The 25,852-nt window shown below is 38.5% G+C and overlaps 2 protein-coding genes across 2 annotated transcripts in view; one reads left to right on the top strand and one right to left on the bottom strand.

The window, feature by feature from the left end:
* Nucleotides 1-22,013, top strand: part of irs1 (insulin receptor substrate 1) — a 94,475-nt gene extending 72,462 nt beyond the window's left edge. Inside the window, exon 2 of the mRNA XM_049467027.1 lies at nucleotides 19,024-22,013. Within this exon, the coding sequence (XP_049322984.1) occupies nucleotides 19,024-19,097 (74 nt within the window). The 3' untranslated portion in view covers nucleotides 19,098-22,013. The remainder of the gene's footprint in view (nucleotides 1-19,023) is intronic.
* Nucleotides 1,094-25,852, bottom strand: part of nyap2a (neuronal tyrosine-phosphorylated phosphoinositide-3-kinase adaptor 2a) — a 55,774-nt gene continuing 31,015 nt past the window's right edge. The window contains exons 4-7 of the mRNA XM_007233522.4: nucleotides 24,023-25,222; nucleotides 13,801-13,968; nucleotides 12,408-12,523; nucleotides 1,094-7,966 (exon numbers count right to left, since the gene is read on the bottom strand). Coding sequence (XP_007233584.3) covers nucleotides 7,736-7,966; nucleotides 12,408-12,523; nucleotides 13,801-13,968; nucleotides 24,023-25,222 — 1,715 coding nt within the window. The 3' untranslated portion in view covers nucleotides 1,094-7,735. The remainder of the gene's footprint in view (nucleotides 7,967-12,407; nucleotides 12,524-13,800; nucleotides 13,969-24,022; nucleotides 25,223-25,852) is intronic.

Raw genomic sequence — 25,852 nt, 5'->3', positions numbered from 1 at the left:
GAAATCAGTTTCCGGGTCACGGAGGAGGATTGGTAGAAAAAGGAGACACTTTTGAGGTTTCTGGACGCAGCCTTAGTTATGGATACATAACTCCTATAATTCACCTGCACCCACTATCAGACCTCACTACAACTCCCATAATTCACCTGCACCCACTATCAAACCTCACTACAACTCCCATGATTCACCTGCACCCACTATCAGACATCACTACAACTCCCATAATTCACCTGCACCCACTATCAAACCTCACTACAACTCCCATAATTCACCTGCACCATCAGACCTCACTACAACTCCCATAATTCACCTGCACCCACTATCAGATCTCACTACAAAACTGAAATCTCAGCCAGTTAAATCTTCTTAAATCTAGTTTCTCATTTTTGCACTTAACGCTTGAATATTTAACCCATTTTTCTTTTAGCATTTTTTTTCTGGCAAAGAAAAAAGTCTCCACCTGGATTTAATAAGTAACTTAGTAACTGCAGTGGGGTTGCTGCAGCTGGTCTGCAGGTTTAGGTTCAGCAACAGTATGTGCTGAAAGAATGAGGTCAGCTGACTACCTGAATATACTGAATATAGACCAGGTTATTCCATCAATGGATTATTTCTTTCCTGATGGCACGGCCATATTCCAAGATGACAATGTCAGGATTCATGGTGCTGGAATAGTGAAAGAGTGATTCAGGGAGCATGAGATCATCATTTTCACACATGGATTGTTCACCAGATCTTAACCTCATTGAGAATCTTTGGGATGTGCTGAAGAAGACTTTGTACGGCGTCCGACTCTACCATCATCAATGCTGCTGCAAGATCTTGGTGAAAAATTAATGCAACACTTGATTAAAATAAATTCACAATCAAAGCTAAAGGCAGTTCAACAAAATATTAGTGTGTGAACTTTTTTATTTTGGCAGTGGATGTAGTTTGTTTTAAGCATCATTCCTTGAGAAAAACAAAAACACTTAAATTAAATAATTAAAACAAGTGTAAGAAATAAGTGAATGACTTTTAATTCTTTAATCATCTCAAAATGAGAAATTGTGGTGCAATTTTATTAAAAGAACATGACAAGGACAAGACTGTACAAAAAACATATTCATTTATTTCATTTATAATTTAATTGAAAAGAGAAACAATGGTACAATAACCATACTCTTTTTTTCACTCTTCTTTTGACATTTGCCAAAAAATAAAGACTGCAACACACTCAGTGCAAGAAAAGACACAACCTGTGACATCACCGTGCGTATGTCATAGCCCCCGCAGTGCAACGAATGCTTCCACAGAATAGAATATTTACACACACACACTCACACACGCACTCTGTCTCTCTCACACACACACAAAGACACACACTTGTATGCACACATGCCAGAGAACACACACCAGTATGTCAGGGCTGAGAGTGACAGTAAGAGAGCTAGATGATTTCTTTAGGTTGACCTGCAGCAGCACACTCTTGTGGGGATCAGATGGGTGGTAGGTGGGCTAGGCAGGCTGCAGGTGGGCTCTGTAACGGTCTGTATTGTATGTGTTCATTCTGCCACTGAGTTGTGCTTTCCAAATGGTTCCAATTATCAGAGCCTTCTATAATCTACGTGTGCAGTGTATAACCCACAGGAGGCCCATGTTTACCCCTCCTAGTCCCATTTCTGACATCCAAACAGTATCTCCCAAAAGTGAGTACACCTCTACCATTTCTGCAAATACAGCATTTTATTAAAAAAAAACTAAACATGAATTTCTAAATATCTGGCAACACAAGTGAGTATACGTCACAGTGAACATGTCCAAATCGTGCCCAATTGTGTCATTGTCCTTGCTGGTGTCATGTGACTCATTAGAGTCTCAGGTGTGGATGGGGAGCAGGGCTGTTAAACTTGTTGCTTTGGGTTGAATTCTCTGATACTGGCAATTGGATACTCAACATGACACCTCATGGCAAAGAACTCTCTGAGGGTGTGAGAAATAGGATTGTTGCTCTTTACAAAGATGTCCTAGGCTATAAGAAAACAGCTAACGCCCTGAAACTGAAATACAGCACGATGGTCAAGATTATTTCAGGACAGGTTCCAACTGGATAAAATATAAGCAGAAATGTAAGGGGTGTACTAATTTTTGTAACAATGGACAAAATATTCAGTTTTTTTTTCAGAAGAGCTACCTATACAGATATAACATGGGCATGTTATCTGTGAGTCTTCTCAAAGCCCAGTGTTTGTATTTCCTTGTATGCTGAAACAGTGTACAATGTCCTCGAAACACTTTGTTACTCAGACACAAAGCATGTGCTTAATGTGTAAAAGGTTACCTTTTTTGTGCGTTTATATCATTTTTCCAGTGAGAAAATGTGTAACAAACTGTTTTTCACATTTTTTGTTTCAATGTTGCAGGTAGCTTTTTCAAATGATCAAATGAATGGATTTTGTTCTGATGTTTTAGTGTTTTGATGGCAGGATAAATTGACCTGTCATGCATTATTCTATAGCTACTGCTGTGAGGTTGGAGAACGTCAGTGGATATAACTGTGTGGGAGCTCGAGTTAGCAGATCGTTCTATGATGAGTCTGAAGCACACGGACACAAAGTGTCACAACATGTTGCCTTGAGAAGTCAGGCTGCATGAGAGCACAATCAGAGTTTTTAGAAAAACAGATGACTCAATGGCAAGGCATCATAATCTACAATGTAAAAATAATTTGAAACCATAATCTTGAATCAGAAAAACTTGGGACAGTATGGAAAATGCTAATAAAAAGTGTTTCTTATATTTACTTTGACTTTTACTTTAAAATATATATATTTCATTGCATTACATGCCAACTAATGAAGGGTTTCAGGTGTTTTTTTATTCCATTTTTTTAAGGCAAACACATCTAAATATGTGCAGGGTTGGTGCCGGTACAATTTTTATTTGAAATTCTCCACACATTCTCTATTGAAGATAGATTAGAACCCAAACCCTCTGCCTCAACAGTGGACGTCCCTGTAAAAGATGTAATCTTCAAAGCAGCATATGTTGCTCCAAGATCTTAATGTACCTTTCTGCATTAATTCTGCATCACATAAGTGTACTGACACACCTCTATACCAGGCAGATGCTGGCTTTTAGACTTTTTGCTTGGATAGTTTTGATGGTCCCTGTTATCTTTGGTCAGAAGCACATGCTGTCAATTACTTCCAAAGTGGATGCGGAATACTGATTCTTCTGACCACAATCCACAGTGTTTCACTGTGAGACGGTTTATTATCCCAAGTTCATCTGAGCCCATTAGAGGAGTGGGCGGAGCTTCTGTTCTGTACAGTAAAAGTATAAGTGGTATTATTGAATATAGTTATTCTCTGAAGGATTGGAGATAGGGGGGTTCAGCTTAGGCTTGTGCTCTTGCGTTTTACACACTGAAATTCCTCCCCATTCCTTGAATGATGTAATGATATTATGGGCTATAGAGGGAGAAATAAGCAAATCCCTTGCACTCATTCTTAAAGTAAAGATGAGCAGAGAATCTCCAGCTTGTAACAAATGTGTGAGAAAATAATTGAAATGTTTGAAAACAATGTTAAAAAACAGAGACGTCTTTTCATGGATACAGCTTTTGAACCAAATCATGTTTACAGTCACCTGTTTTAAATCCTCATTATTACGTTTTTAACGCATTTCCAGCCCTGTCCCATATTTTTTGGAATGTGTTACAAGACTGGATGTTCATTAATAAATTTTGTTAAACTGAGCAGATAAAACCTGCAATATCTTGGGTTCAGACTGTCTGCAATAAAATAAAAGTCAAAGTATATGTAAGAAACATTGAGTTTTCCAACGTCTTTAGATTTGGGGTTCTATTTTAACAAAATTACACCACAGAATCTATATAAAAGTTGTGGGTGAAGCATGTACTGCTCAATTACTATAGCACTCGCAAAAATGAGCCAGAGAGCGGCATCACTCTGTGTTCACTCCATGCTTTCTAAACTACAAGCTCCTCAAGTATCCATTTGACCTTCTTTAGTTAATTAACAGTTTTCTATGGCACTGAGAGCACTGAGAGACTGTACAGGCATGGGTGCTGTGCTAAATGTGGGCAGCATGTGTTTGGATCTTGAGTAAACCAGGGATTTGTTAAGTCAAGGTGGTTCAGGTTTTTTTTCCCCATGTGAGTTTTAGTCGAATGTCAAAGCTCATATTAAACTTTAAAACACAAAAACATTTTAGAAAAATACAACTTTTGAGTTTAGGACAACTGGTCAAGTTAATTTAGCCGAAATACATCCAGCATTGTTAGAGATCTAAACATCATATAAACATGTCCACAGATAGAAGTTAGACATGGAACTGTATAACACTCCTGCTTTTACTACTGTTAAAGTGCAGGGGATTTAGAACTTGAGGTTGGAGAAGCTCTTCATAGGCAGGTCAGTTCACTTGGCTGGCGGCCATCTTTGTAATGCTACTATGCAGTTATATTCACCGATTTAAGACCAGCCTCCTATCATCTGTTTAAATGAGGAGAGACCAATGTAATAAAGATCTAATTACAATTTCAACAACAGTAACCATACAAAGAAAAACAAAAAAACAAAAAGAAAAAGAAAACAACTCATTATTAGTTTGTTGTTTGTTGATTTGGCTCTAAAATACTTTAAAATAAATAATGTCTGTGCTTCTGATTTCTGAGTAGGAAATCCAGCTTGGGGGCATTCCAGTTAAAATTAACTGCCTGGAACTTGGAAAATCTGACATCCGAGTTCATTTACATTAACATTAACACAATGCTGTAGGAGATACTAGACACTGAATGCCTAATGAGATCCATACTGCCCACTAGCTCTACATAATGCTACTACATTAAATAGAAATATTCTCAGAACATCTAGAAACCTTTACAGATTGAATGTCAAATGTAAAATTCAGAAAACTTTCTAACAACCAAAAATTGTGAGTTGGGAGGTCCATTCTCCATCTAATTCAACTCAAGTTGTTCTTTTGTTAGGATACTGCAAGCTCACTGCCTGTCTGTTTTCTATGATATCTTCTGCGATCTGTTGAGTTTTTTTATCTGTAATCTGTAGCACAACACAAACCAGTTACAGCACAATTCATCTTTGACCTTTTAGCCCCCTCCCCTCCCCAAAGTCTCCACCACTTTTAGTCACAGTGAACCCAGGTCTCCAAGGCAACTTTTTGCATGGATGTCAGCTATAGTGTTTGTGTGTGTGTGTTTGTGTGTAATTTTGTGTGTGTGTGTGTGTCTGTGTGAATGTTAAAATGACAGAGAGGTGGGCTGTCGGAGTGGGCCATTACCGGGGTAATGGGGGAGGGCCCCATCTTTGGGGGTGTGGCTAGTCACACCTGAGCAATCACTGAACACACGTTTATCATGACATCACAAAGTTCTGCCCTCAACAGTGCAAAGGACTAGATAGCACAGTGTCTCCATTATAATTAGTGAACACCACACAGCATGACGCCATTCCTACGTTTACAAGCTCGTGAAGGTGCTGCCCTTATTAACGGGCAGACGTGAAAGATGCGGATTGGTCCCTCTGACGGCTGACGGTGATGCCAGCCAATCAATATTTGTTAAATTACTACAATAGTCAGTAAACAAAGGCTAAATGACACAACCACCTGATTCCACGACTGCTGATTCACTATTTGCACCTATCAGTGACAGAAAACAATCGGAACTCTGTACATCACAAAGAACAACTGACATCCACACTATATAACTCCATCTGATTCGAAATCAAATCAGCACACAACTGCTTTAATCCAGAATCTGATTCGATCTGAATCTGATAAACTCTAACTAAAATTGACTCTATCAAGGCATGCGCTTAACTCAGGCATTTTTACGATCCCTCTCTCTGCTTGCTGCTTTGTCTGATTCCTGCATGTATATATACATTAGGAAAGCAAATAAGGTCACGCTTCCAGTTTAAATCCACTGTCCAGCTGTGGCTAGACACGGAAAAATATGGCTCTTCCATAGTGATTGTAGAAAACTTCAGGTTCAGACACGGTAAACTTTGTAGGGTCTGTAGAGTACGCCCGGCTGATCTAAAACGTTTCCACTTTAATGTAACGCATGCACTGTGCAAATGTTCACAGAAAATATGACTTATTTCTTGGTCAATCTACGTAAGTGTCTTCTGTGTGCTACACTATGTAAACCTGTTGAGTTGGTAGTTGTTGCTTGAGTAGGTGAGTGCCCACCAAGGCTACAGTAACACTATCAAAAAAATGTGCGCTTTAGGATATTTGGGTAAACTAACCACTTGTTGTGATTGGCTTATGAACAAAATGATAAATATGAATATGCTCAATACTGAGTATTCTCTCAGTACAAAGGGATGATGATCCCAAAACATGATGATCTGCTGTAACCAGCAAGACCTGCCACTAAGCATCACTCACTGCCTTTAATCAATTAAATTTAGTCCATGTCTAATGTTTAATTTAGTCTTTTACTTGGCAGCCATTTCAAATCATATGAGACCAGCCTCACATTTCACACTGAATGGGGGAGACCAAAATACTGTAAACTGCATGTCTGATAAACATACATTTCAAAAACATAATTCAAACATTATGAAATGTTTGTAGCTTTCAACACAATAATGCAAAAAACAAAAAAAACATGTTTTTTGGCTTGTTCTGGCTACTGCGCTTGTGCAGATCTCCACATTGGGGGGCTTTCCCCACTAGCATGCCGCCCATCAGCCACTTGCAGTGTAGCCAGCAAGCTGGAGGCTCAGATGCCATGCTGAGCGTAACAAACCTCCCAATTACATTTCATCCAGTGTCTAGTCTCCTTATTAGTGTCTCTTTAATATCCTCCATTTATCATCTTGGCTTTAAAGGTCACAGAACTTGTACGTATGTTGACTGTGTTGATGTAGTCCTTATGGTGGGGACACTCGAGAAAAAGTTGATCAGCACCAGAGAAATCAGGCTGTAAGTGGTGGATGGCATCCTCCATGTTTCTGAAGAGATCAGCACCTCAAATTCACACGACAAGACCTCAACCACGATCTACTACCATATCAATCTGATTCAACATCCAAGTTCAAGATGCCAAAATAGACTCCTTTTCTTAAAATAGTGCTTTTCTTAAATCACCATATGAAATAAAAACCATCTTTTAACATTCTTTTGACAACACGTATATAAAAAACTGTGGCAATATTCAATTAAATTCTCACATTATTCTGTTATACTATATATATATATATATATATATATATATACTGTATGTCTATATATATATATATTTCCCCCACCCAACACAAATGAGTGTCAATGCAACATAGAAAACGATGAAAATAATAATAAAAAAAAAAAACAGAAAAGAAATAAATATATTTTAACGCAAGATTTCGTCTCATGGCTAAACTTCTACAGTTTCCACTGCGAGATGTCGACTCTTTTCGGAGAGTTCTTCTCTATATAAAATCTCTAATTACTATAAGTATATTTAATATTAAGACAATTTTCAATATAAAAATATTAAATATAAACAGTGATAAGAAACCAAGGAGACTGAATCCCTCAGATTTAAATTGAAATTAATTTGCTACAGAAGTTCCTTCCCTTCCTTTCCCTTCTTTCCTTTTGGCTGCCAGCCTTAGTTTAACCACACCCACACAGGAACCCGTACAGGAACCCACACAGGAGCCTGTGTGTATGTTCCTGTGTCTTAATCAGACTGGGGCACATGCACCTCCTGTTAGATGGCCGTGTCCCAGAAGACAGTGGTCTGGGTGGAATAGGGCGGGGGGCCGTATTTTTTGCCCCCGTTGGTCTTCTTCCAGCTGGGCAGGATGGGCATGCTGTCCTGCTTGCAGAGGGCCTTGTCTGGAGGTTTCTGCCGAGATTTAATCTCCTTGCACAGATGCCGTTTCTTCTCAATCATCTCCATCATGGTGTGGTCCCCACATGCCCATGGAAAGGGGGGCATCTGGGGGAGCAGGTGGGGTTTGGGATGGGGTGAGAAAATTCTGTTTTTACCATCATCCTGCTACCATAAGATCACATCATTCATTTCCAGTCCCAGTTCTTTAGACTTCATACATGTGAATTGTGTGTGTTTACTGACTGAAGAGTAAATTTACTGAAGAGTAAATAACTGATGCATATTTTTATACACAATTAACAATGAAATGATGCTAAATTAAATGTGATCTTTGAGGTTCGTCTGAATCAGGGTCTCAAGGACTTGGACTGGAAAACATTTAATGGTATTGTGCAGACCTTCATTTAAATACAAACCAGGGTTAACATTAATGATTCAGGACCAAATACAGATTTAAAATGACTTATCATCATTAAAAAAAAGAATTATTCAATAGGAAGATAAAGGTTACCAGAAACAACCATTTATTCAAATTTAGACTTACATGGGTGATATTTATTGAGTTAGAAATACAGATGTAGTGTGTAATGCATGTGCTGCAACATGCCAGACATCTCAGCATGGAGTTTTAGAGGTTCCTAATGATGTCCTACAATTGTCCGTCTCATGCAGCTCCAATATTTATACAATGCTTTATCGCCTCTGGTCTGAAAGTCAGGTACATTTCTGGTATATTGCTATCTTGGTAAAGGAAAACACAGGTGCGACACTGACTGTTAAACCTCTAAACAGTCAACAGTCAGGTGACCATCTTAGCAATGTAGGTGTGCTGCGTAAACCCAACTTTAACACCAACATTAAACAGAATACAAAATGATCCCATAAATTACCTGCTTATGTACATTCACAAAGTGAACGATCATGTTGCACCATTAAAGTAGCAATCCTTCAAAGTCAGAGTGCACCTGGCATTTAAAGGGAATGCCGAGTAAAACACTAATTGGTTTATTTCACGCTACGCCCAAAACCACCTGATGATTTTTTAACTGACATGCCTTTAGTGTGTTTTGAGCTGCGCAAGGCGTAGTTTTCCCCTCATAACCATAGCAAACACACACTGACACTCCCTAAATCAAGCTGCACTCTGTCTTAATAACTCACCTATAGATCACTAAAACAGAGCCCTACATATTTAATAATTTATTGTGCCTAGTAGCCTTTCCTTTCCTTTTGAATGGCAATGCAATTCCACATTTCCTTTATTTTTGTCATTATGTGCTCTTTTTATAAGACATTATTCTGTACATAACCATATATATATATATAATATAAATCCAATAACCAAGTGTTACATGTAAAGCACTAACTAACACTGGAGTGTAAAAGCTCTGTAATGTGCCCATGCACACTTATAATGGAAATATATATATATATATACTAGAAATATATATATATATATATATATATCTAATATAAATAAAGCATACACACACACACACAATACACACACATATACAGGCACGCACACACACACACACACACACACACACACACAGTTGTGCTTTTGAGGTAGGAAGCAGCAGACAGACACATAAAGGATAGGCAAGGCCAGAGAGGACAGTGTGGAACTTTAACATGGTTTTATTTATTAATATTTTGTTTGTGTTAGTAGTTTGCTAATGGCTAAGGTAGATTGATCTGGATTTTATTGGGTTAGTGCCATATAACATTATTCAACAGTCACAGTCATATACTATACATAAAGGATTGGGAGTCTGGTGTATTAATGGGCCCAGTTCATAAAAACTAACAAATCTAACAAATAATATAAAGAAAATAATATCTAAACATTGTTAAAGATTCAAATAATTATTTTTTATTATCTATTTTTAAAACCAATGCATTTTAACTGTGTCTAATGTAATATGTAAATACACTGCCTGGCCAAAAAAAGTTGGCACCTGGATTTAAGTAAGTAAATGATGTGGGATTGGTTGATGCTGCAGTTGGTCTGCAGGTTTAGGTTCAGCAACAGTATGTGCTGAAAGAATGAGGTCAGCTGACTACCTGAATATAATGGCTCATGAATATAGACCATGGCTGTGTGTAACAGTAATTTTTGGGCATGTCTGCAGCAAGTGTATTTTGAATTGTATAAACAATAATTACCTGTGTGTAAATGTCTGACACTTTATTTGTAGTTGAATGATAATAGTTTGACTGACAATTTGCTTGCCAATACAAAAATACTTAATAGATACTGAATAGATTCAAATAAGAAAGCATCCAGACACTGACTTTCCTGGTTAAACCATGTAAATAATTTATATACACACATCAAACAAGCTATAAAAATGTTATAGAATAGTTTTTAGTGCTGTATTAATGTATGTTTTAGTGAACATAAAATATTACATATACATTACAAAATAGAAAAGGATGTATCTGATATTAAATAAAATGAATAAACAAAACAAACATTAATAATAATAATAATAATAATAATAATAATAATAATAATAATAATAAAGTCAGTAGCCAATTTATTAGAAACATTGGTCATTTTAACTGGTAAACACATTTCACGTGTGCACTACTCCATCTCAAAAAAATTGAACATCATTGAAAAGTTACTTTATTTCATTAATTAAGTTCAAAATGTGAAACACATATATTATATAGATGTATTACACACAGAGTGATCTATTTTAAGTGTTTGTTTATTTTATTGTTGATGATTATGGCCCACAGCCAATGCAAACCCAAAAATAAGTGTCTCAGAAAATTAGAATATTATACAAGACAAATTGATACAGTGGATCAACACCAGCAGATGACATGGCTCTCCAAACCATCACTGATCATCAGTAAATTTTACTTTTTTTGTAGGAAATCAAGGGATCAGAGTCTGGAGGAAGAGTGGAGAGACACACAGTCCAAACTGCTTGAGGTCTCAGGTGTGAAGTTTGCACAATCAGTGATGGTTTATAGAGTCATGGTGTTGATCCACTGTGTTTTATCAAGTCTAAAATCAGTGCAGTGTTTTCCTGGAAAATCTTACAGCACTTCATGCTTCCCTCTGCTGACAACCTTTATGAAGATGCAGATTTCATTTTCCAGCAGGATTTGGCGCACTGCCCACACTGTCAAAGGTTCCAGTTGGTTTTATATAATATTAAATTTTTCTGAGACACTCGTGATTGGGTTTTTATTGGTTTTAAGCCATAATCATCAACAATAAAAGAAATAAATAGATGTGTAATACATCTATAAAATATGAGTTTCACTATCATTTTTTTTATGATGTACATTTTTTTAATTTGTTATTATCAAACATACAGAAATTTAGCTTTAGCTGTTTTTGGCACCTTTGAAAGAGTAAATGTAAATGTCCCTAATACACTGATATGCCACATGTCATGGGACAGGAAGTAGTGTTAAATGTGAATGAAATTAATTTAATTGAATTGGTTGTCTGTAATTCGAATTACATTTTAATGTAGTAATTAAGATTTTACATCTTTACATACAAACATTTTATCTTTTCAATCTAAAATATCCCAAAACGCTGCTCATTCCTAAAGAGTTTATTCACATTACCTTGGTTACCTCAGCCAAGGGGCGAATATTTTCTAAACAAAGCAATACGCAGCCGACACTCCGTCGAGGACAGCTCATACTGCAAAAAAGTGGTATGGAATTTGTACGGTTTTGAGAAATCAGATGTTGAACAAAACAATTAAATATGCAGACTGTGTCGAAAGTCGGTTGCCACCAATATTAGCAGCACAAAAAAAATCTGTTCCAGCACTTCCAGCACAAACACCCGGTGGAATAAGGCATTTATTTATCTAGAAAGAAATCCTACACTTCTACTTATACACGTATACAAGTGAGCCAAGTGTTCCTAAGGTCTCTCTAATGTTCACTTTATGATCAATTTACAAACTACTATCCCATGACTTTTGGCATGTCAATGAAAGCTGCAATATATATTTAAGGCATCTATAAAGTGAACAGATCCATAAACTAAATCAGGCCACCACAGGAAAATAATGCAATTTTCTAGATGTTAACTTAAATTAGTGGATGTAAGCTTAGAGGGAACTTTTTAGTGCTGTTTGATGTTTGTATATATGGGAGAAAATTAATATACTGTTTATTGCTTATAATATTAATCAGAGAGAAGAGACAGAAGAGGAGAAGACAGTAAAATAAGCTGCTGCAGTTCAGAGTAGGGGGGTCTGCTTTCAGTTAAACGACTAGAATGAAAACACTTCTCAACACAAACGTGATTATTTAATCATGATCATAAATCCTGAAGCAAGACCGCCCTGATCTGGACCGAATGGGAATAGATCCACAGCAGAGCCACAGAGACAGCAGCAGCAGAGAGAACGAGGACGAGGAGGACACACAGCCAAGAGTTCACCGGGTCAGAACGGACAGACGGACACATACAGCAGAACGACGGACAGACATGGAGACGGGACAGAGTTCCACATGCATGCTCTCTCTCTCACTCTGAGGAGGAAGGGGGCGGTACCTGGCAAGGACTCCCCCTCTGACTGGGTTCGGGGGCGTGTCTCTGGGGGGTTCCTACTGGTGATGGTACTCCTGATGTGGAGGCAGAACGTCCCAGCTTACAGGCAGCTTTCGGTTCTGAGGAAAGAGAGAGAGAAAAAGAGTGCATTTTTCTACACTATTCTTTTGCGAGCATGGATGGATGGATGGATGGATGGATGGATGGATGGATGGTTGACTGGATGGGTGGACAAAAGTTTTTGCGACACCTGCTCATGCAGTGTTTTTCTAAAATTAAGTGTATAAAAAGAGTTTATTCTGCTTTTGTTGGAGTTACTGTCTCTACTGTCCATGGAGTACTTCCTACTAGATGTTGGAACATTGCTGTGAAGATCTAATTGTATTCAGTGACAACAGTGTTAGTGTGGTCAGGATAATGGGTGGAGCACCATCATTGCAGGAAACACAGTTCAACTGTTTCACAGCCCAACACAGTCATTTGACACTGTGCCAATAGGTTCAAGTTTATTTATTTGCTAATGTGGGTTCTATTCTATTGGCAGTACATCTCTTCAGGAAACAGACAACCTGTCTGTGTGCATCTGTGCATTGAATCAGTTGAATTTTCTTAAATATCTCTTTAAATATAAAATAGTAAAATAGTTCAGCTAAACTGAAATTACATCATTTATCTAATGTTTAGAAAGAAAAAAGAACAGATGTGGGGAACAGAAGGCCTTGTTCTGAATTGTAATGAGACTGAAAATGAGACACTGTGCAGGAATCTGCTCCTACCCTGGGTAAAGATCTACTCTTGTTTCTCTATTGTCTTCATGTAGCCACAAAAAGCACAGCATAGTATTATCACTTTCTGTTGACATCAGTATAAACAACTGTTCAACTGTTTACAGACCTAGTCTTGTGCACTGGTGTGGAGTCGTGTTGCAACAGAAGGGGCCGTCCTCAAACTGTTCCCACAAAGTTAGGAGCATTCAATTGTCCAAATCTCTTGGTCTGCTAAAGCATTAGGAGTTCTTTTCACTGAAACTAAGGTGCTGATCCCAACTCTTAAAAAAACAACCCCACGTAGGCCAGAGTTTGGGTTTTGAATCAGATGCGGGTGGCAACAGGAAGCCAGTGGAGGGAACGCAGCAAAGGAGTCACATGACTGAACTTCTGAAGATTGAAGACGAGTCGTGCTGCCGCATTCTTATTAGTTAGTTGTAGTGGTTTGGTGGCTTGCAGTGGAAGAGCAGCCAGTAGAGAGTTTTGAGATGTCTTGAGATGACAAGAGACTGCAGGAGCACCTGAGTGTCTTCCTGAGACAGAAACGGTCGAATTCTTCGGATGTTGTACAGGAGAAACCTGCATGATCGAGTCAGATTTGCAATATGGCCATAACATGCATCTCTTACCTGATGATCCGCCCCCCAGCATGGTGGTTGGACTGATGGAGGAGCGGCCCAGGCGCGTGGGTGTGGCAGATTGTCCTGAGGGCGTGTCCCATTCCTGCAATTTAGGAGAGGCGCTGCGAAGAGCCCGATCCTTACTGTCAGTACTGTGACTCCTGGCCTTCCCCTCAACTACACACACACACACACACACACAAACACAAACACAGGTTAATTGAATGTTCTGGATGTTTCATTTATATTTATTTTTATATATAGTATATATTACCTATTTAACCACCGACATTTACTATTGGACACTAATGTATTTTTACCTGCTGTTAGAGTTAATTAGAGAGAGCGAGAGAGCAGTGAGAGAAATTGGAACTGAAAAGGATAAGATGTCTGTCAGTGAAAATGCCAGACACCTCAAAGGCACAACCAATGACATACAATTGAACAATTACTCTCTCTCTCTGTCTATCCCCATCTGTCTGTCTGTCTGTCTCTCTCAGATAAAGTGCCTTGTAAAAAAGGTGAGCAGTGTTGTATTATTGTTTTTATTAAGTTATTTAAATAAGGCTTCTTTTTAAAAAAGTTTTATAAAGGAGTATACTAATGGCTAATGGTTTGGGGTAATTAGGTTGTAAAATCATAAATAAGCAGTTATAACATAAATAAAAATGGAAAGTCTTTTCCATCAGCCAGTATTAACATATCTGTTCATAACTTTATTCATTTAACTACCCAGATGAACTATTCATATAGTAATCATAGTGCTGTGTATACTAACAGATTAAATGACTAAACTGAGTGTCTATATTATTTTATTACATATTTTAATGTCGATGTAAAAAATTAAGCATAACCCAACCACATGGTGTCATTGTAGAGCCAGCCAACAATACTAACACAATCAGGACACTGTATTAACATATATCCCATGTTCTATATTGAGTGGTGACCTGATAATCACAATGTTGAACCCAGAAATAAAAAAAAAGTATGTGAGAAAATGACAATTTGGAATTGATTAGCATATTTCTGCCTTTACTCTGCATATTACCATTGAAGTAATCATTCAAGAAATCCCAGAACCATCCTGCAACAGTCCAAAAGCCCTGATCTGTCATGTTATGGGGGTGCACACATTACACAGTTCTTGACCTCTCCTCAACAGAGAATATTTGGAGAAGTTTAAAACGTACTGTTTCGTGTTTAAAAGAATAACAGTTCAAAATAACACCGTAACACTTTAACTTAATGTATTTAACAGTAATATTAATAATATATTTTAAGAGCTGGCCATTAAATATAAAACAAAATAGTATGTAGGTGCAGTTTCACAGAAGACACTGTATTATAAAGTACTGCAGACATCCAGGATCTGCTGATAATAAAATGCATCATGATTTTAATGGTTGAAGTCACATGATCTCCAAAATGTCATTGGTCAAATAATAATCTAAATAAGCAGCAGGTCCTGTCTGCATTGCAGCTGGACCCTGTGGATGGTCATTGGGTTCAGTATCAGGGTTAAGTTAGTGCTCTGCCCTCACCTCTCTCCCACTCATTCTCTCTTCATATTTCTCTCCACCTCCCTCTCTCTCTTTCTCTCTCTCCCTCTCCCTCTCTCTCTCACTGGGGACCTATTAGTAATCACATTCATCATGTCCTTCATTCACTCAGCAGACATTAAGGAAATTGCTTTACTAAGAGATGAAAGCTTTTCAATTATTTCAGCTGGCTGGAGTTTGTGTGTGTGTATGCCTGTGTTTATGGTACTGTGTTTACTGTGCTGATCTGGACAGTGGGATTGTTATAAGGGTATACAGCATTGTACTGTACTCAAACCATAAATCATCCTGCTGAAAAGTAGTTTTAGTTAAAGCTGGTTTCAGATGGTCTAAGCTGGTATTTGATAATAAAGGTGGCAGGCCAAACAGGCAAAATCTAATCAGCTCCTGACCAACACGGTAGTGCCTGCTCAACAGCATGGGGTTGTTGCTCATGCTTGTCAGCTTGTTAACCAGTTTGTTCAACCAAGCTAAGAGAAAATGTTATAAAAACATTTAAGCAATGTTCTGAAAAGGTGCCAGGAAGGTTAGTCTGTAATGTTACAAAAATAATGTTCCAGGAACATTCTTAAAACCTGTGAAATAATAATGGGTTGCACCACAATGTTATTAGAATGTTTCTAACATATCCTAAGATGAACACTAACATAATGGATATGTTAAAACTGACTGGTTTGCTGTTCATGCTGGTTTTGATGGTAATTATAGTCAATCAGACTGGCATTGCTAATACTAGTTGACCAGCTTGGTGAGACTTGGTCATACTGATTGTTTAACTTAAAAAGGTTGATTTTTTTTTTAGACAAATTAAACAATCAAAATATAAAATATCAAAAATATACTTGTTGAGAGTTAAGCAGATTAAATAGCTTAAAAAGATTGGCAAGTTTGAGCTGGTCAGCCTGTTTTAATAAGCAACACACATTCTTTTCACAGAGGCGTCAAGTAAAGAAAAACAAATAGTTTGTTACCTTACTTGAGTAGAAAACGATTTTTTACCTCTACTCTTTACATTTTCACACAATTATCTGAACTTTCCACTCCTTACATTTAAAAAGTAGCCTTGTTACTCCTATTTCATTTCAGCTCCTTTTTATTCCAGCTTCTCACGTTTCAATAAAACCCCTATCCAGATAAATCTCTCCATCCAGATAGAGTGAATCTGATTGTGACTGGATAAGAAGTATAAACAGATACCATTCTGACACCCTATTGGTTTATACACAATTAAATCACACTGCACAAAGCCTAGTGCATCCCAAATTTATCAACATTAACATATTAATATAACATTATAGTCATTATAACATTATAGACATTAAAAAATGTGTTTTGGGGAGGGTTTGGCTTTTGTTCTTAATGGCATTTTTACTCTTACATTACTGCATTTTTCACACACTTAAAGACACACTTAAAATCCTTTAATTGTTCCAAAAATTACCAGTGAGGTTGTAAAAAGCAGTAAAGCTACTCTGGTAAAGTCCACAGTTATACAGGAGTTTCAGTTAAGTTTTTCTCCAGTACCAAGGCTGGAGCAGTATTAGCATTAGCCGCTAAGCGTGCTAAGTGCTATCTCTTTCACTGTTCAGAGGGGAGTATATCGGACTGTAGTCTGCATGTTTACTGTGTTAAAACTGCTAGCTGATAGCGCCCTGGCTTACCACAACATTTAGGGATCCTCAGTGTAGCACTGTCAGGAAGCATTTTCTAGCATTAGCACTGCTAAGCGTGGCTAGCACTTCTGCTAATTGCATTGTTGAAAATACTGGAAATCTAAGCTTACTGTTAATAACCAGAAGTGCTTTACTTACCCAAATAAATAGTTTTCAGGAGAGAAATCTGTGTAAATTAACATTCAGCACTCATTTGACTTCGAAAGAAAATGTTTTTTTAAGAATTAACAGCTACAGTTTTAGACAATTCACTGATAGTGTGTGCACCTTATAATACACACACACACACACACACGCTCTCTGAACACACCACAGGGCCATTCACAGTAATGTCTCCAGACATGTCTGCTGAGGTTACATTAGCCAGAGCTGCTCCATAAAGTTCCATTTAATTAACCACCTTTACCATTAGATCCAGGTGCTAATGCTAAAACGACAGCATATTTATCATCTCTAATGGACACACAAGCGGTCAGCTGGGAGTCAGCATGGACGTTTTAAACACTACTCTGTGTGTGCATGTGTGAATAAACGTTTGAGGGTGTGTTAAAGATAAATATATATATAACCAGTGTCAGGGTGGGACAGATTTATGAGACATTCTGGTTGGCTAATAATGCTGTAGGCCTAGCAGCTGTACCAGGACTCTTTACCATACATAGAACCTGTCAAAAGTTTGGACACACCTTAAATTGAGTGTTTTTTAATTTTTTTAATTTTTCTGCATTGAAGATTAATACTAACGTTTTCCAAACTATGAAGAAAAACATATGGAATTATCAAGTAAACAGTGTTAAACAAACCAGAATATGTTTTATATTTTAGGGCATTTTCACATTTGTAGATGGTTTCTATGATCCGGATCAGTTGATGAGTTTTCACAGGTTTCACACTGATTGGTCAGAGCTGTCTGTCGCACGAGCAAGATATATAACATATACATTAAACTGCACCTCATCAGCAGTTTAGCTCAATTAAAAGGAATATATATGATAGCTGGGTTGCATCGAGACCGGATCACATTCTCACAAGAAAACTGCTCTGCTCCACTACCTGGTCTCAGCCCAGTTGTTTTGATCCACCCCCGCATGTCCAAACTTTTGACTGATACTGTTAGTCTATATAAAACTGCAACCTACACAGTATAATACACAAACCTATAACAGGTACAACTTCTTCTGCTGTTTTATCTGTTAAGGGGTAGGATCTACATGTTAAGCAGCAAATGTAAATCCTTAAAGTTGTATTAGACCCATTCACAATGTAATGTTCTATAGATGACTGGACTACAGGACCAGGACTGGTGGTGTATGAGGTGTTAGTGTGTGTTGTGCTGGTACACGTGAATCAGATAAAGCGGTGCTGCTGGAGTTTTTAAACACCTCAATGTCACTGCTGGGCTGAGAATTAACCACCAACCAGGAATATAACATCAACAACATCTAGTGATCAGTGTCCTGTGAGCACTGTTAAAGGACTGGAGGATGAGCAACATAAACTGTGCAGCAACAGATTCAGAGCTTCAGTGTCTGACTTTACACACACTAACACCTTATACACCACCACCATGCTAATCACTGCTAATCACTGCAGTGCTGAGAATAATGATCCACCACCCAAATAATAATAAAAGTAGCTGCTCTGTGGTGGTCCTGGTCCTGTAGTCCAGTCATCTATAGAACATTAGATTGTGAATGGGTCTAATACAGTTGCGCGTGTTTCTGCATTTAACAACTTTAAGGACTGGATATTGGATAAAGTGAATAAAACAAGCTCCTAAAAGTGGGAGTGATGGTTAAGGTTAATATTGTATACAGGCGTCTTCATTATCTGTATTATCCATCCAGTAAAATATAAAATTCCTCAGAACTAAATATATCTTTGTTATTATTTCATTTCGGTTTAATCTAGCCAGTTCATGTCTGGTTGTTGTATGAGGCTATAAAGTGATTCAAAGTCACAGTCTCACAGTTTCACCTTCTCCTTTATCCCTGTAGTGCGTGTCATCCTGCCCTGGGCACAGCACTGGTACTGCTGCAGTTCGGGCTGCAGAGGGGCTTGGCAGGACTAAACCAGAAGACACTAAGAAGAATCCGGTGTGGGATTACTGGACTGACCTAATAGCCGACACACACAGAGCCAGCAGACCAGCCTACACAGCAAAGCTGCAGCTTTTACAGCAAAAGCTAAATCCCAAATTCTGATATTGAACACAGAGAGTACAGCGCACACAACAATAATGCCCCACATAGCTCTCAACAAATTATACTTTATTACTCAACCCTTTAAGACACATACAGATAATTTATTTCAAAATGTCAGGTTTACTGATCTGGATAAATTATAATCCATGAAACTAAATCAGATTAGGGTTGTGATTGTTTAGCTGCAGATTAAAGGTCATTTCTGAAGTGGTGTATCTGAGTGCAGTAAGTGTTGTTATTATAAATCACTGGGTTTTTATTTAATAACAGGACCAGCTGATGAGTTCTCATTTCTTGAGTTCTGTGCGGGTTAGTTTATTTTTTTTGTTTTAATTATTGTTGTTTATTTCCAGGTATTTAAAATCTGGATCTGATACACAGGCCAGAAGATAGCACCTTTTGTCTGAACCCACACATTTTTCTTGTCAGCAAAAGTACTGAAACATGTGACTAACAGGTGTGTTTTGTTGCCCAGGTGTGTCCTGATACATTAATTATTCAAACAGTAAACAGCGCTCAGTTTTAAGTTTGGGTTTTATCTGTGCAGATTGTGCATTTATAGCAAGAGGAGTAACCAACATGAAAACCAGAGAGCTGTCTATGGGTGAAAAACAAGCAACTGAAGCTGAGAGAAGATGGAAAGTCGCACAAGTATTGTTCTTAGCCAGATTCAAATATCCTGAAGAAGAATGTCATCACTGGTGTACTAAATAATAAGTGATGAACAGGTAGACCAAGGAAAACCAAAGCAGCTGATGACAGAAACATTGTAGTGCTGTAAAGAAAGACCCTAAAACAGCTGTTAGTGACATCAGCAACAACTTTCAGAGGACAAATTGTGAACGCATCACAATTTACTGTATACAAAACACTTCACGAACAAAAGTACAGAAGCTTTAACAGAAGATGAAAACCACTATTAACAAGGTGAATAGTAATGCCAGGCTGAAATTTACAGAGTACAGAGAAAAGCCTGTGGACGGATTATGAACTGATGAGACAAATATTAACCTTTACCAGTGTGATGAAAAGGCTAAAATGTGGAGAAAGAAAGGATCTGCACGTGATTCACATTTAAAGAAAGATGAAACCAAACCGACTGGGAGATCCTTAATTATGCAGCAAGACAATGACCCAAAACCTAGTGAAATACTTTTGCTTACAAGAAAAATTGGTGGGTTCAGACAGAAGATGCTATCTTCCGAACTGTGTATCAGATCCAGATGTAGAAAGTTAAAAATAAAAACTGAAACGTTCATCTTTTGTCTCATATTAATTTTTTAATGTATTTTTTAAAGTGTTTTCAGTCTACAGCAGAAATAATGAGATCATCCTGAGTCTTCTCAGAATCTCAGAAAAAAAAATATTGCACACCACTAGAGGGAGTCCAAAGAGTTATTTTTGTTAAAAAAAAAATAAAGTGTAGTTGTAAATTGTTTTTTATACAGTAAATAGGTTTTTGACATAAAAGGTGCTGCATTTCTACTACTGTGAGATGATACTTTAAACGTTTTAAATGTTTATAACTTGAGTTTAAAAAGTTTTAAAAGTGTCTGTGGTACTAAAACATTTGTATTGTTATGTGTTAAAGAAATAATAAGAAAACAAATAAGAAATAAACAAATTTCAGTATAAAACAGTGTGGTATATGATATATTAATTTTGGGAGTAGACATGATTTTGGGTTGGTGATGGATGGGTAGAAAGAGGTTCTATTAAAAATAATAGCAGCTTATTAATGGGGGAAAAAGCTAATGAATGTGAACTAGTTCAATTTTGGAACTCTGAACTTTCAGAATTGAATTGAAATGGAATCAGGTGCTCAGTGAAAGTATAAAAACATGAAAACCACTGATGTGAGATGTAAGAGGTGTGTAATATTGATCTGATGTCACTGATTTCAGCAGCTGGGTGGGATAGACTACTGTAACAGGTAAAGCAGAGCTGTATGGATTTTGTGGTGGACCAGAAACACTTTAGTGACCCCTCCTCCTCTACACACACACATGTTTATTCATAATTGCATGTTAATGTTGCCTGATAAAACTGACAAATATTAAAGTAAAACTCCAGTGTAAAATGTACTTAGGGTTGAAGTGCAGCATGATAGCAAGTACAAACTTTTGTTAAATAGTCCACCTTCATTTACCTCCAGCGCTCCTAAATACAGCGCTTTTAGCTGATGCTCCCAACAGGCTTGCAATAGGCTAGCGATATGGGGCATAGCACTACCCATGCAAAGAAATGGCTATTTTTACACCCATTAACAACAAGCTCAAAGTAGCTCCACACTTCACAGGTAGAACTCTGTGGGCCCTGACATCTAAAAACTTTGAAAGTGCACAGGTTATTAAAAAGCACTGTTTATACACACAGTACCGCTAGTTCAGCTAGTTCTCCGAGCATCACCATCTTGAAATTTATGATAAGTCGCCTGGACATGTCTGATAGTATAAAGATATTTTCGGCCACAGCTGGATTTCATACATACATTTTGCAAACTCATCAACAGATCCAGATTAAAGAAACCAACTACAGATTTGAAAACGCCCCTTGTTTTAATCACGGCGTCCAGAGCAATATCTGGTGTTCCCAAAGCTCCATTTCTAAACATTATTGTCTAGTCGGCAGAACTGAGCACTCACAAAGTAAATAAAAGAGTTTAGTTAAGAGTCTGCAGTGTGGAAATATTTAACTGTGGATCATAAAAAAAACATCCCATAATATTTGAAACTATACAAAACTATTACCCAATTGCTTTGGTTTTATCAACACATGCCTTTCTTTATTTTAAACCAGCACTGGAGAGAAATGAGAACAGCACTTTTTCTGAGGAGCTCCTGTTGCTGTTCATCACGGTATGTGTTTTTATGCAAGTAAAATAGAAAAACAAACAACAATTATTCACTCAGAAAGAAAGAAATGGAATTACGCAATCAATCCACAGCTCGGAGAAAAAGTTCCTCTCACCTCCCAAATGAACCCAGAATCGGTCCTGGATACAGAATCATTCATTTAGCACAAGAGATAAAATTCTAGATACGAGGAGCAGATCATTCTAATGCACACTGAATTAAATGTATTTATTAACTGGAGAAAAAAGCAATATGTGGCTAATTTTGATCCTTTAATGCCTCTAATGACTTTGATAATAATAATAATACACATAATACTTAAACATTGAGTATTTGAGCTCTGTTTGTAGTATTTAAAATATTTCGTTTTGTAAAGGGGCCGTGTTGGCGTATTTATTTTTATGGTCTATTCTTTAAATTCTTCAGCTGTTAGTAAACCCTTATCAGAGCCTTGATTTAAAACCGTAATGTTTTATATTATACGTGCTCTTAACAGTAGAGTAAGTCACAAACCTAGAACCCAGTCATGCAAAAAAACAAATAATTAAAAAAATTAAAATATGGTGAAATCTTCAGAATACACTGATATACAGCACTAACACACCCTGTAGAAAACATAATCATAGCACAGTCCCCGAACAATAAACCAGTTATTACACCTCAGTATACGACAAACAACAGATATCAGTCCTGAGTATGTGCAACAACACACACACGCACAGACACACACACACACACACACACACACACACACACACACACACACAAGCACACACAGCGTTAATCTAGCATTCTCCTTGCTCTGTCAGCCCCAAGCCCAAATCACAAAACCGTGGAAGACATACTGACAGTGCCTATTTGTGTGTGTGTCTGTGTATGTGCGTGCGTGTGTGTGTCTGTTGACTGATATATGTATGCATCTACAATCACATTCACAGCGTTACTGTTGGTGTCAGTGGGGAAAATCTGAAATTGACAGACTGACGTGTGTATTTGTGTGCGTGTGTGTGTGCGTGTGTGTGTGTAAGCCTGTATGAATAAAACTGACTAGGTCTGCTCACTCTGCAAAGTTGAGGTGTCACTTTGAATCTGCAGAGAATAACAATGGAAAACACTTGTCTGTGTGTGTGTGTGTGTGTGTGTGTGTGTGTGTGTGTGCACTAACATGCCACCACAGCAAAATATAAAGCTACTCCACCTCAACACAGGCATACACATACAACCAAACCACTGTTTATTACATTAAGAGCAAAAATAATAGTGAAAATAAGTTTAAGAAATTAAATACTGGATCCAGCTTTTTATTCTTCAGTTTACAGCTTCACTCAGGCTGCTTCACTCTGTAACTGCTTCACGGTTTAAGGTAGAAAGAAAATATCATATAAGCCAGTGTTATTGTGATTGTGTGTACATGGTGGTAGAATTTAAGTTGGAACTAAAACTTTTAAAAACAAAGAAGAGGGTCTGCGTCTGTGGTTGAGGGAGCAAAATTAAAAATATCCACCTAAACATCCATACATCTGCTCTTACCATTCAGGGGAGGCAAACTCGGTTATGAAACTCTGTTATTAGCTTAATAGCAGCTTAATAGCAGATTAACTATGAGCCAGAGAGTATGCCCTAAACTATGGATATGAACCATACAAGCACACCCATCCCATCCGCTAAACCAGAGCTTCAAAACTCAGTCATTTCTCTGGGTTAGAATGTTCTGCTATTGGTTTCTCCTCTACTCAATGGCAAAAGCAGATGTATGGAAGTTTGGGTGGATGTTTTAAATTTAGCCTCTTCAACCACAGACTCTGCTCCTCTTCAGTGGAAGGTGGTCTATATAAGTTACTTTTAACTAAAATCTTTTCAGCACTTTGGTACCTTTTAAGTCATTCACTATCAATATTGACAATTTTTAAAGGATTAATAAAACATTGCTAACTCACTTTCACACAGCTCCTTGCTCTTGCGTCCTCCAGAACCTTTCCTTAGCATGTTCTTTCCAGAGCTAAACAAGTTGCTGAGCTCATCGAGTGGACTGGTTGGTGTTCGGCACCCTCGGCCTCCCGACCCACCTGAACTGGACCCCCCTGACCCACCTGACGCAGTGGAAACGTTCTGCATGGATCCGCCGTGGATGCTGGAGGAGTTTGAGAGGCGGCCGCTCTCACGGGATCCGTGAGGGACTCCGGAGGCACTGCGGGGAATGGTGCCGGTCAGCAGGGCGTCGTACGGCGGCGGCCGCTTCAGGCTGAGAGGGGTCAGAGCACGCCCCATGCTGACGGGTGACGGGCAGGCAGAGTGGCTTCTGGGGTATCCGTGAGCGGCAGAGGAGCCACCGCTCTTGTACAATGCCGACGGAAGGGGAGGGGCTGAGGAACGTCCGGACACCGTGATCGTGTGGGTGGATGAACCTTCCTTGCTGTCCGAAGACTTCTTGTGGTGGTGGTGGTGGTGATGGTGGTGGTGCCCTGAAGGTTTTGGCTGTTCTGGCACGGGCTGTCCGGGGTCCCCTGCTGTCGGAGAGGAGCCAGGTTTGACGTAGCCAACATTTTCTATCATGGGAAGTTTGGTGACATCGAGTGGGGTGAGGGGGGATTCATCTGAATTTGGGGAGCACTGAGCCGGGGCAGGGGGGAACACCAACAGGGGGGGCCTATGTGTCAGCAAGTTGGGAAAAGGAGCAGGGATGTCACAAAGTGAGCCCCGGGGCGTCGACAGTCGAGTAAGCTCTACGTCAGGAACTGCCGATGTGGGGCACGGCTCCCAGCGTGACTGGGCTTGGTCAGCGGGTGGGGCTACTTCATCATACATGGGGTATTTCATCTCCTCATACACGCTTTCATCTTGATTGTCCTCCTCATCTGCATGACCCCCGGTAATTTGGTTAAAATCACGCAAAATGTTCCCTACCATCTCTATGTATACAGGCTCTGCCTCCTCGTCAGTGTCCAGGGCGGGGCTTTGATTTTGCGACGCTGACTTCTTCTTCTGCCTTCGAGGCAAGGAGGCAGACTTGAACTTGGTGCCGTGGTTTCGGATGTAGGACTCGTCGAAAGAGGTGCTGAGCTGAGTGTTGGGGTTACGCTTGGGTTTTGGAGGAGGCATGCGGCGATACTCCTCACTGCATGGCCGACTCTTGGATGCTGTAAAAGAATAGCAGAGTTATGTCAGTTTATTAGATTTAATGTAATAAATAAGCTAAAGTAAAGTTACACAGTTACAGTTAAAACAGAAAATAACATTGTGGGCCCTCTCTTACACCCTGCAAAAGGTCTATATTCACTCCTGGCACCTGTGGCATTAAAATGGACGTAGAGTTTAAGTATATATATCTAAGCAAATGGGTGTCGTGGTCTGGAAGTAAGGTGTGTTCAGGTAAATTTCTGCCTCATTGCTATCTTGGCAGCACAACACACAGGTGCAGTGACTGATTTAAAGCTGTGTGTGCTCACATACACCCCTGCTCATTACACATACACACATGGACGCGCTGCAAACCCAACTTTTATATAAACAATAAACAGAATATGAAATAACATTGCTGTTCTGGTAAAAACATTCACAGCGTTGAATGCTAAGACAAGTGACATTACAAGTGACACACTGGTTTATTTCATGTTAGGCTGAAATAAACACAACCATGATTAATTAAGCAAATTAGTATGTGCTTTTTGGTGTTTTTCAAACCAAGCAAGGAATACTTTTCCGATTGTTATGATAGCAAAAACACTGACGCCCTAAATAAGGCTGATCACTAATAGGGCCCCTAATGT

Source organism: Astyanax mexicanus, chromosome 18, assembly GCF_023375975.1.
Source record: "Astyanax mexicanus isolate ESR-SI-001 chromosome 18, AstMex3_surface, whole genome shotgun sequence".
Lineage (NCBI taxonomy): Eukaryota > Metazoa > Chordata > Actinopteri > Characiformes > Acestrorhamphidae > Astyanax > Astyanax mexicanus.
This window is presented reverse-complemented; position numbering and strand designations above follow the sequence as displayed.